Genomic DNA, 13,632 nt, shown 5'->3' with positions numbered 1-13,632 from the left:
ATTCTGTATTTCTTTACACATTCTATGAGTTTTTCGACATTCATTTTTAGGTTTGTCAGTGACTTGTTTGTTGTGGTAATGGACGGGACATGTCTAAACACGTTTATACAAAACCGAGCGATTTCCGTGGCCTTTCGTGATCAAACCGTGAAGCCAAAAAATTTCGGAGATCATCAATTGCTGACGTTACCCGTCCAACTCCCGGTCGGTAACACGGGTAATGCAGCGCGCTGTATACCGACACAATTTGGCCCGAAATATGGGTTTACGAAATAAAAGATTTTGTCCTTATATGAGCAGATTTTGGGTCGGATGAGGTCTCATTCGAAAGAGGAAGGTCCAATGCAGCACGCGCTCGTCAAGATCGAACGAGATTGTGTCCACATTTATTAATATGAACGTCGAAAGTCGAGAACAAAATTGACAAAATACAGCCACAAAATCGAGGTCTGTTTAGGTTACTAAAAGAGTTGTGCGATTCCAATATTGACCAGCGTGCGCTGCATTGGACCTTCCTCTTTCGAATGAGACCTCATCCGACCCAAAATCTGCTCATATAAAGGCAAAATCTCTCATTTCGTAATTGCATTCCCAAAAGCGAGCCCCGTCATTACATGGGTAATAACAGAGCAAGTCACGTGACAAATTTAGTTCAGACAGTCGCTACGAGATGGCGCCTAATCAGAAGGGCTGTGAAGGTGAAACCACAGACGAGGTATACGAGTAGACCAATCACCTTATGGACTTTTGCGGCCGAATCTGACTGCCATACCGACCTGAAAATTCGGAGGTGATTTTAGCGGCCTCTTCTCATGGATGGCGGTCAGTTGAGAAACTATTCACTGAATTAGTATTGATGGGCAGAAAGCTGTAGTGTGTGCGTAAATACATGTGAGTTGGCAGTGCAGTATTATCAGACGACAAGCCTATGGCCAAAGGAAACTGCCCCTCCACTTACACACACAATGCACAACCACCTTGTATATGAGTTCTGGCGTTTCGCATAGCTTCGGGAATTTGAGAAAGGCGGTAAATGTGAGTCTACCCTTCTTGCTCTCAACACAACTGAAATTCGACCTAGCATCACGGCATGCGATATCGAATCTCGACTGCCCAGGCATTTTTTACTTTCCGACCTATGTATGCGCATATAAGCAAAATACCATAATGAAAAAAAAATTTCAAAAATTTTTTTTACGGAAATACACGTTTCAAGACTCCCTAATCATATTTTAACTATTAAAAAAAAGACATTTTTTTACTATGCTTATGGACGTGCGTTCATATATTTATACTATTAATACGATTGAGTCTAAACAACCGAATGAATTTCAATGTAATTTAAAATTTTTAAATCTGAAAAATTTATGAATACTGTCCTATTTGTCCTCTTTGATCATATTGTAACTATTAAACAAAAAACATTTTTTTATTATGCTTATGGACGTGCATTCTTATATTTATACTATTAGTACGATTGAATTTAAACAACTGAATGAATGTAAGTTTTATGCTCTCATTTCAAGGTTTCATATACGTTATTTGTAAAAAATTTAAAAAATGTAAAGTAATAAAATTATAATTATAAAAAATGATTAAGTAGTAACCAACAAATTAAAATTTATTTATTTATTTATTTATAAACGGGTTTAAAGGTCATAATGTACAAAAAGGAAGAGTGCATACAGACGAGTAATGTAGAGAATATAACTATAACAAGAAATATACAAATTACAGTATATTATACACAAGATGTAAACGAGATTAATTATGTAGAACGTAAGTTTTGTATTTTCCTAGATACATCGCGTAAATTTTCTTCTTCGGTGAATGATTTGTCTGATTGACTCACTTGTATATGGAGGCCTGAAAAATAGAATTCATGAGAAATTATCATTATAATTATAAGTGCCTTTCTTTCATCTTAGTTCCATTACTACTATGTACGTATACAATAATATTAATATTATTGTATGTGTAGTAATGTTAACAGGATTGACCACGTGAAGGCGTGAAGAAAGGACTTTACAATCCCGGAATACACTCAACGTTTCTGAAAATAGAAACCATGCAATAGGCTATACAAATTATAATGTGATTCTACTATTATACATGACATCCCACAAATTTCCCTGTAACATACAAAACCTTGAATGTATTCAAAATATGTACAAATATATATATATATATACATTAAATAGTCTACTTTGCTATGGAATACATTTATCTAAAAAAAGCACGTTTACAAATTTTCCAAATTACGTAGTCTGGAAATATGAGAATTTCTATTAGCAGAGAATCTCAGTTCCTGACCTAACCACACTGTGTCTTTATGAATCTTCGTAATCATTGTAAAATAAACTAAATCTTTTCGATGTGTAGCACATTCAGTTTCTATAAACCACTTTGGATATTTTTGATGTACAGCATCAGATATAATCCGAAATAGTTTATCCAAAATGAATGTTTCGCTGCGCAATGCTGGATAAAAGTGATCAAATACAGCATTAATAATTTTAAAAATATTTGAAAATTTGAGTGATGGCACTAGTAAATGACCAAACTCGATATTTTCACTTACAATAAACGCGCGAAAGGATATTAGTAGTTGATCGTTTCGCTGAAATTCTCTGCTATTGTCTGTTAAATCATTATAACACATGTTACATCGCGATTTTTCCGTGCTTTTTTTGGCAATATATCCTGCAAAGTATTCTATTGCACAAGATTCTAAAGAGCACACTGATGTCGACAATGATTCCAATTCGTTATAAATTTCTAACTGCATGTCATCATTCTCAACATTATTGTCCTCTATTTCTACATTATTGAATGGAACATCATTGTTTGATGATGCTAAAGCATATTGTGCTATAGCAACATCTTCTACTAAAAGCGTTGCGTCTTCATCAGGCAGACAATTACTATTTAAAGAACTACTGGTCAAATTTAACATTATATTCTTCCTGATAGCAAGACGCATCGCTTTCACAGATGGATTTCGATTGTAAGTGCCACCGTGCATTCGAAGAATCGAGAAGAAATTTTCTATAACATCCGTATTTAATCGAGAGGTCATCAAAAACATGGCACCCTCTCTCTGTAAATCGTGCCAAAGTTGCATAGTAGCATTTACTGACTGTCGCAATCCTAAGAAACAAGGCGGAGTTTTAAGTTCATTACCCGCGATAACATACCAATTGGATATGTTATTTGATTGTGTTTGCAAATTGCTTTCGATATCAGGAAATAAATCAGAAATAGCGCACTTGTTTGGATTAGGATCGCGAGCACATCTGCTGTTCAAATTATCAAACAAATCATTCAGAGTTTGAAAGAAGCATGCTGTATTCTGCACGGTACTCGATTTTATACATTTTGTAGCGCAAGCAGTAAACAAAGCAGAAGAAACTCTTTTACTAAATACTTGCAAAGCGAACTTACATTTCATTTTATCAAAAGAATTTGGCCTAACATGTTGATCGCTTAATTTGTAAGCCGCTCTTGTGCCTTTATCGCGTTCTACATTCCATAAAGATATAACATCGCACCAGGATACTCTGTGACCATCAATTAAAAAATCGTATTTTAATAAATTATTCCTGATGCTCTTAAATAACTGCAAATAATCAAATAAAAAATAAATTTTACGGCCATTTCGAATAAAAAAAGGATTCTCTACATTTACTCTTTCTCCTGCTGTGCTTTGGTTGCTTGCTGCTTAATCAGAAACAACAGCTCTGACTATTAAACCTGCATTATATAAAGCGTCTAAAATAGCATCTAATAATACTGATAACTGTCTCGATTTGATGCCATTCTTTGAAACAAAGAATGCAAGCGGTTGTTTCTAATTCCTGAATAAACCTCTTATCATAAAAACGAGTACCTGCGTCCCTACTGCCGCGCTTCTACCCAAGAAACCTAAATCTTCGAAACCCTCAATGATTTGTTTACTTGGATGGAAACTAAAACACTTTTTAATTGCCATTTCATCAAATAGTAAAACACAATTCCGATCAAAAGCATTCATGTTGGCTGCTTTAATCGCTAAAACAATAAATAAATTTGGACAAATTCCAGGCCAAATGTCGATTTTACCGAACCAACGAATGATTGTGATCGGACTTGGAAGGTGAAACTTGAGAACGTCGCGCATTTTATTGTACAGCGAGGGCGAAGTATAATGCAGTGTTGTTGTATAATGCAGTAAAACATAAACGATGTACTTTTTTACTATATGCTTCCCTTCTTGAGGGGAATAATTGCATTAAGATAAATGTTAAAATAAAACCTCGAACTCTACGCGCAATAGCTTTCTTCAGACATGCATCACTGATATTGCCTGAAGAAATTTTTTCCGTTAATCTATCTACTACTTTACACTTTGCCCGCAATTGCGAGTAAAGAATTTTAGTTTTATTTTTCTCTTGCATTAACTCATTCTCAAGTTTCTGTATTTCATCGCGTTCTTCTATTTTAGAAATGGCATTTTCTTTTTCAGGCAAAACGACCGGCTCGTTACTAATATTGCTATCTATAGAATATAAATAAGGAACAGCATCCTTTTTTAATCTTCCAGAATTATGGAAATTATTGATAGAAAAATGATGACTACATATAAATTTTTTTTTTAATTCAGTGTTTGACATTTCCACCCCGTCGTTCAAGCCGCAATTTACTAACTACGTTATACAGCGTTCATTGTTATTCATTGGAAAAGAAAAAAAACGAATATTGTGAACATTGTCACGATTATTATTTTTACAATTATAATAAGAACACTTCTTATAATGTGGTCTCGCGTCTTTATGATATTCCATTATATTAAATAAATTAGAGTATTATTTATATATTTAAATAAAGAATTTGTGACTGCCAGTAAATTAAAAGTTAATAAAAAGTATAAACGTGATTAAAAAATATTGTTTATGTCACTCCTCTTTATTTAAATACTAAAATTTATAATACTTACAAGGGCTATATACTTATAATACTTCTAAAGAAGACAGAGTCGAAGATTGTACATATAAGAATTTATTCGTCTTTCCTCGACGACGACTTGGACGAGACTGCCTGCCGGTTGTCCGAACATTCGGTCAGAGCATAGATGCCAGATTCAGCACCCGGTGCGATACTCACACATGGCAGATCACGCGTACGTGAGCTCGTGGAGTTTCGGAAAGTCAACAAAGGCAAACTGACACATGCCCTCTTTCTCGATTATTCCGAAGCTGCCCGAAGTAATTTCGGTCCGCCTCGTGGGAGTCGAGAGAGAAAGGCTCACATTTGCCTTCTCGCTCTTAACAACTGAAATCCGACCTCCCGTCAACGGCATACGATTTGGAATCTCGAGCCGTGATTTTCGACTGCCCAGGCATTTTTATTTTCCGACCTATGTAGGCGCACATAAGCAAAGTACCCATAATGGAAAAAAAATTTTGTAAAATTTATTTTACGGAAATACACGTTTTAAGACCCCCTGATCATATTTTAATTATTGAAAAAAAAGAAATTTTTTTTTATTATTCCCATGTATGAGTGTACATATGTATATTATTAATACGATTGAGTATAAATGGCTGAATGAATTTAAATGGAACTTTACATTTAAGTTTTATGTTCTCATTTCAAAGTCCGATTAGTTTTTGACTATAATCAGCCCATGGATAATAATGATTATATCTCTTGTTTCATAGTTGTTCCGATACATAGGCGTAATTTATAAAAGATCTTTTAAGTGTTTCATATAAATCTTGGGACGAATTCAATTTTATGTAAAAAAAATTAAATAAACTTTTTCTTTATCTTCTCTAGAGAAGAAAAACTTAAATGAAATCTTATACATTATATGCTTACTTAAATCGCATTGAAAACGAATACCACAAATGTTTTAGAATAATGTGCAAAATAGTTTTACTCGCAAAGGGTTAATTGAGAAATAAATGCTTGGTAATTAAAAACAGCAGTAAGCAGCTTAACCGGCTGGGATTTTCGCTAAAACAAATTGAAAACTCGATTCTAATAAAGGAAAGTTGAAATGGTACCCGATTTTGGGTTAAGTTTTACTGCAAGATATTATTAAAGTTATTACAGCTACTTATCTTCAAAAATAGAACCAAATTCACCAATAAGTAGTATGGTGTGAATGATGTGGTGTTTGGCTGTAAGTTCGAGCTTCTTTTGCTCTGCAGGTTCGAACCCTGCTAAAAGATATCTTTTTTTTTTTTAATTATATTTTAATCGTACACTAAATGTGACATTATATTTTTGTCTGATTTCGAATATTTTTTTTTAAAGTTGAATTTACCAATTACATTTAACATGTGTTATTTTCAATATATGAAGTACATGAATCTGGATGGTATTTTTCGTAAAAACAGTCAAAACATAAAAATTTTAAACACCACGTACATCTAATGAAAATTCTGTTTTCACAGAAATTACAAAATTTTGTATTTAACTCTGATGGAAAGACCGCTTCATTTACATTGATATAATGTGAATGATTTTCGGATTTCGATTTACTTGTACCTCGTACTTTTTACCTTATACTTCAGGTAAAAAGGGATATAACTGGCTAAAACAGTTTTATGATAGTACCTGCTAACTCATGTTACTGTTCTAAAATGAAACGCTATGTTTTGTACCTTTAAAAATATTCGACTATGTCCTTTTCAAATTTAAAATCCAACCCATACTTTGTATCACACTGGCAAACGGGATCACTATTCCTTTGCTTTTAAACGGTTTAATGGTGGGGATCTTGTGACTATAGCTCGTATGTACATTAATCAAAAATTAATGTATCTACGAGCTCTTTTTTCATTACATTAGTTTAAACATTTCAATATTGCACATTGCATAATTAAATAACAGTTTTTTACATTTCCCTCCTGATGGAAGAGACCACCACCTTCCCGTGGTTTCCATTGAGCGGTATCGTGCACGTTATTAATTTTTATGGATCGATACAATCATTTTTTTATGCAAAATTAAGCCAAATCAAACATATAATATTTAGTTCGTCATAACAAATTGATACGGTTAACTCAAAATATATCGAAGAAAATCATTATTAATTAATTGCCGCAACTATTAATTCTACTTTTTTGTTTGTTATAAAAATAAGAACTCTTTATATTGAAAAATACCACAGTGTGCACGATACTGGCAAAGAGTGGACTGTCATTTTAATTTATTAATTTCCAATCTTAAAGAATTTTGATTTTTAAAAATCGTATTATTAATATACATATGTACGTTCATACATAGAAATAATAAAAAAAAATTTCTTCTTTTTCAATAATTAAAATATGATCAGGGGGTCTTAAAACGTGTATTATCGTAAAATAAATTTTACAAAATTGTTTTTCCATTATGGGTACTTTACTTACGTGCGCCTACACAGGTCGGAAAGTAAAAATGCCTCGGCAGTCGAGAATCACGGCTCGAGATTCCAAATCGTATGCCGTAGACGGGAGGTCGGATTTCAGTTGTTAAGAGCGAGATGGCAAATGTGAGCCTTTCTCTCTCGACTCCCACGAGGCGGACCGAAATTACTTCGGGCAGCTTCGGAATAATCGAGAAAGAGAGCATGTGTCAGTTTGCCTTTGTCGACTTTCCGAAACTCCACGAACTCATGTACGCGTGGTCTGCCATGGTGAGTGTCGCACCGGGAGCTAAATCTGGCATCTATGCATTCGGTCGTTGTCGGCGAATCGGCATCTCTAAAAAGAACTGCGTCGCGTACGCGCGGTGTGACATAAAGCTCTTTCCGCGGCTCGCAGTCGTCTTTGACCTACTGCCACGTGTACATGGCAGCAGGTCGGCCAACGTCTTACATACTAAAATACTATAATTTTATTATAGTAATATAAAATTTATTAATACAAACTCAATATAAATCCAGCGTTACCCCTCGATGAAAAAACACTGGCACTAAACACTGATTGAAACTTGATTGATTATTGATAACAACCACTAACTTTGTACTTTGAACCGTTCAGTACGAGCCTCTGAACGAATCTGTCTTTCTTTGGGAGAAATTTTCAGTTGCAGGTGGATAAAATTAAATCGATTTGACGATTGACGATTACGATTGAAATGAATAACGCTGGAAAGAGACGAGCGGTGCGATGCCGTTGCAATATCACACCGCTTGCCTATTTCTAGCCTAATCTTGTTAATCCTGTTAATCGCATATGGCGATTGACACCTACCTCAATCTTTAATCGCTCATGACGATTAACGTGTCATAATTACTTAAATTGGCTCGTTAAGAAGGTCATGCTCGTTTCCGTTTGCGAACGTCTTTTAAGATTATCGGTCATGGCAGGAAATAACATATGTATGAAATTAATAGATAATGTTCTATTCAAATATATGGGGTATTTTACTCATAAGGAGCTGTTCAGACGTACCGCCGGGCCCACGACGTTGTCTACGCGCTTTATGGCAATCAGTCAAAATTTGTACATCCTCATCCACAATAGTTTCCACCAATAGCAGTAGAACCGAGACTATGTAAACCGCGAGCATCGCCAAAAATGTACTTGTTCTTCAAAAAAGTCAATCGGAACAAACCGAATAAAGAACACACACAAACCACTCTCAGTGCATTATTTATACATTACCTGCTCCGACGACATTAATTTTCCGAACGAGCAAGCCGGGTTCGCGACTTGAGAACGTACAATTACCGAAAAAAGTATCCATACACCGCAATACATTCAGTTTAAACAATAATAACTCTGATTATAGAAGGCTACTTAGCTATGAAAGGCAAATATGCAGTTGGGAAATTAATTCAGCTTTCAGATAGTATGAATTTGATTATGATTTAAATAAAAATACAACAAACAAATCTCAAATACCGAATGAAGTAAGAAAATCAGCGAGAAAAAAGTATTCATACGTGATATCTATTGGCAAAATATACCAATAAAACTCAAAATGTTGGGAGAATCTCGTCTTTCTTATATTTCTGTTTCTTTTGTTTCATAGCATTTCGTCAATTGTTAGCGTGGTTTGTTAAAGAATCATAGTTTGTATCATAATGAGTGCTAAAAATAAGGAAACTACAATAGAGGAAAGAAAAATTGTAATTTAATTATGGAAAAGTGGGAAATCACTTCGCGAGATTGGTGAAATGGTAAAAAGGAGTCATGTTAGTGTACAATATATAGTTAATAAGTACAAAAGCACAGGATTAATTGAAAATATGCGTCGTTCCGGGAGACCGAGTAAGTTAACTGAAAGGGATGAAAGATTTATTACAAAGAAAATAAAAGAAAATCCATTTGAAAGTGCACCTAAAATCGCAGCAGAATTAGAAGCAAGAACTGGTAACAAAATTTGTCCAAAAACGATATCAAACAAACTTAAAGAATCAGGGTATTTCGCACGAGTAGCGAGGAAAAAACCCTACATCAATGACGTGAATAGAGAAAAAAGACTTAATTTCGCAAAAATTTACATAAATAAACCGTTAGATTTTTGGAAGCAAGTTATTTTCTCAAACGAGAGCAAATTTAATACTTGGGGTTCAGATGGACGAAAATTAGTGTACAGAAAAAAGGGAGAATCTTTAAGGCCCAAAAATATTAGATCTACAGTGAAACATAGTGGAAGTAGCCTTATTGTATGGGGCTGTACGGCCGCAAATGGCCTGGGAAACTTGCATCTCATTGATGGAATAGTAGACCAATATAAATATTTAGATATTTTAAAATCAAATTTGAAAGACAGCGCACGGAAATTAGGTCTTTCTGATAATTACTATTTTCAGCAAGATAACGCTCCCATCCACAAGACTCATTTAATTAGAGAATGGCTTTTATACAATACTCCTCACGTTCTGGAAACTCCTCCGCAATCACCGGACATAAATCCAATTGAGCATATATGGCAAGAATTGAAACATCGTTTGCAAAAATATAAAATTTCAAATAAAAATGATTTAACAAATGCTTTGCAAGAGGAATGGCAAAAAATGGAAAGAAATGTAACAAATAATTTAATTGAATCTATGCCCAGGCGATTACAAGCGATTATTGATAATAACGGATATCCTACAAAATATTAATTACTATAAATATGACTGATTCACATACAAACAAAATTCTGTATGAATACTTTTTTCTCGCTGATTTTCTTACTTCATTCGGCATTTGAGATTTGTCTGTTGTATTTTTATTTAAGTTACAATAAAATTCATACTATCTGAAAGCTGAGTCCAATTCCTTAACTGCATGTATGCCTTCCATAGTTAACTGGCCTTCTATAATCAAAGTTTTTATTGTTTAAACTGAACGTGTTGCGGTGTATGGACACTTTCTTTGGTAACTGTACAATTCTCAAAAGAAAGTCCGCGATACATATCCGGTACAGGAGCATATCCATACATACATACATATGTATGCTAGAAACCGGAAAATTGTATAGACTTTGCCATACAGTCATTTTTTAATAGCAGAGGAAAATTTTTAAATCTGAAAAAATTTGAGAATACTGCAAGAGAGGAATGACCGAAACGGGTCGATATCGCGTTATTTAAAAGCCACGACCTAGACAAAATCCGAGCAACGAACTTGACAGGCCACGGTCTTCCGAAACTGTACGAATGTATCAAGATTAGTGTGCGATAATATAAAAACAAAGGAAGCGTATGTGAATGAGAAAGAAAGAGCGAACGAGAGAAGGAGAGAATGAGCGCGGACGGCGAATAGAAAAAGTGTGAAAGTCGGGAAAGAAATCGTCTTTTGGGATCACAAAAGAGTGCTGTGGCGATTAGCGGTGCCAGGCCTGCTTTCGAGAAATGTAAGCGACGTCAGCGATGCAAGAGCGAGAAGGAAAGCGAGTATCAGCCTGTCCTTTTCGGCTCTTCCGAAACTCTACGAGCTCACGTATACGCAATTGGGCATAGTGTGCGAAAGTGGAATGAGGAGTTCCTGGGGCCCCCGATGCGTGGTTTGATAATACTGATTTCGAGTCGCAAATACGTTTTTGCCGAGTTATTTTTTAAATAAATGATATATTACAATTTAAAATAAAAAATAGAGGATTTGCGGTGTACGTATCAATAAGATACATCCTTAGGTATTTTAATAATCTTGAAATTTTTAAATAAACTTAATCGATTGATTACTCCAATGAAATTAATCGATTAATGTCCAATTATGGACCGTACAGCTTTCATTTCGTTAAAAAATAATACAATTTCTGAAATTTCATTTTCTGTCTCACTTCCTCTTGTGTTCATTTCTAAATCTGTTGGTAACGTTGCGAGTGACACGGAAATGGTAATGGGGCTCTAGAACCCCAGAGAATCGGGCCGAAAAAATACATTAGGTGATAGGTATACGAGTAGACCTATCACCTTATGGAACCTGAAAATTCGGAGGTGATTTTAGCGGCCTCTTCTCATGGATGGCGGTCAGTTGAGAAACTATTCACTGAATTAGTATTGATGGGCAGAAAGCTGTAGTGTGTGCGTAAATACATGTGAGTTGGCAGTGCAGTATTATCAAACGGCAAGCCTGTGGCCAAAGGATGTGGTACTGGTTATCATAGATGTGAAGTGAGTGATGTTCTGTATGCGGGATGAGTGTGACACGAGTGTATGATCTAAATAGTTTGTATACTTTATGATTGAAGAGTGAACGAACGAGCGACGTGTGTGAAACTGGCTACTTGTAAGCGAGCGTTGTGAGAGAGAAGATGTATAGAGCGAAACATCATTGATATATGTAATTTGTACAAATAGTTATTCATAATAAATATTCGTTCAGTTTATCCAACCTCAATTGGTAGCAGAGGTCCGTGGTTCCTGAGAACGTTTCATGAGAGTATCCGAGAAAGTGAATTAAAGAATTTGTGCGAAGATGGGCGATACGTGGAATATTGTGAATGTTGAACCTCTTGACGATAAAAACTATTTTACATGGAAGGAAAAAATAGAAGGAGTTTTACGGTCAAAAAAAGTTATTGGTGTAAAACCGGTAGAAAAACTAAGTGCGGGAGTGGCTAACTACGAGGAAAAACTGAAATCTTGGGACGAGTGGGATGACAATAACTATGCTGCTAGAACTGTGATGATTAATACAATGAGTAAGGGACAATTGATGAAATATAGTAGTGAGAAGAGTGCTGATAAATTGTGGTCAAAGATCAAATTAGATATGGCCGCCGAAACAGAAGAAATAAAAGCGAGATCGCTTAACGACCTGTCAAACATCAAGATGGCGAGGGATGAAACAGTTGATGCCTTTATAAACAGGGCAGAAGGTTTGAAAAATCAATGCATTCAACTAGGAAGAGACATTGAGGAATATGAACTAAAAATGTATATATTACGAGGACTTCGGCCTGAATATGACCCTAATGTGAAAATACTCGAATCGCAGAAGAATATATCAGTAAATGATATCAGATTCGCGTTAAACCAGGAGGAACTCATAAGAGTAAAGAGAAAGGAACAGAGGGCGAACAAAGACTACGAAATAGTGAGGAAGGTAAAAGAAGGAGCCAAGACAGATGGTAATTGTTACAATTGTGGTATTAAAGGACACATGGCAGCCGATTGTAAACGAAGCAAAAAATGCTTTAACTGCCAAGGATTTAACCACATTGCGGCGGATTGCCGTGAACGGAAGAGAAATGCTCCATCAATGAGAAGAAGATCAGGAGAGAATCTTCAGAGCGGATATCGTGGACGAAATGAAAGACAACTTCGTGGCAGAGGCGAAACCACATTAAAAACATATGAAGAAGCAGTGATGAGAGTAAGCGAAATTTCAAAAAAGAAAAACAAATTGTATGAGGTGAGTGAGATGTATGAGAATGATATGCAATTAAGCGAAACTAAAAAAGAGGAAAAATTGTATGAGGTGAGTGAGATTGATAAGGATGATGTGTGTGAGAGCAATAATTGTCGTGTATGGCTGTTAGATTCGGGATCTACGAGTCACATGACTTATGATGAATTAATATGTAATAATTTTGTTCAAGAAGAAAGACGGATTAGTATGGCAGACAAAGATGGAAAGGTATTAACCTCGAAGGGCATTGGTAATGTCGTTGTGAGACAAGCTTCGAGCAATAATAGTGTAAAGTTACAAAATGTATTGTGTGTGCCAGAGTTAAGTTCGAATTTACTTTCAGTTGCGAAGATAACTGACCATGGCTATGATGTAAGGTTTAATAAATATGGTGCAATAATTTATAACAAGTCGGATGGAATTCAAATGGAAGCAGTGAGAATACAAGATGCATACTATGTAAGGACATCTATAGATGATGAGAAGACTCCGACAGTGTCAACAAGTAATGAAATATGGCATAAACGACTAGGACATACAAATAAAGACGTCATAGAAGAAATGAGAAGAAAAAATCTAGCATTGGGAATGGATGGTAGGTGGAAAAAGGTATGTGAATCGTGCGTGCAAGGTAAGGCTTGTAAGAAGTCACATCCACGACGCGAAGTAGGGAGAACGAAACGAATTATGGAACTGTGGCATACAGACTCAATAGGTCCAATTAAACCCGCATCGTATGGTAAGAAAAATTACATACTAAGTATAGTTGATGATTATTCGAGAATGATGTTTATACAGCTGCTAGGGGATA

At 35.3% G+C, this 13,632-nt stretch overlaps 1 protein-coding gene across 1 annotated transcript; it reads left to right on the top strand.

Annotated features, from left to right (window-relative positions):
• The first annotated feature begins 11,885 nt into the window (after positions 1–11,885).
• On the top strand, positions 11,886–13,220 carry LOC143342001 (uncharacterized). Its single transcript, XM_076765481.1, has 2 exons — positions 11,886–12,824; positions 13,015–13,220. The coding sequence occupies exons 1-2, from the start codon at positions 11,886–11,888 to the stop codon at positions 13,054–13,056; spliced, it is 981 nt and encodes a 326-aa protein (XP_076621596.1). The 3' UTR covers positions 13,057–13,220.
• The last annotated feature ends 412 nt before the right edge of the window (positions 13,221–13,632 follow it).

The sequence above is a fragment of the Colletes latitarsis genome, chromosome 5 (genome assembly GCF_051014445.1).
Source record: "Colletes latitarsis isolate SP2378_abdomen chromosome 5, iyColLati1, whole genome shotgun sequence".
Classification (NCBI taxonomy): Eukaryota; Metazoa; Arthropoda; class Insecta; order Hymenoptera; family Colletidae; genus Colletes; species Colletes latitarsis.
Note: the sequence above shows the minus strand (reverse complement) of the source record. Positions and strands in the feature narration are given on the sequence as shown.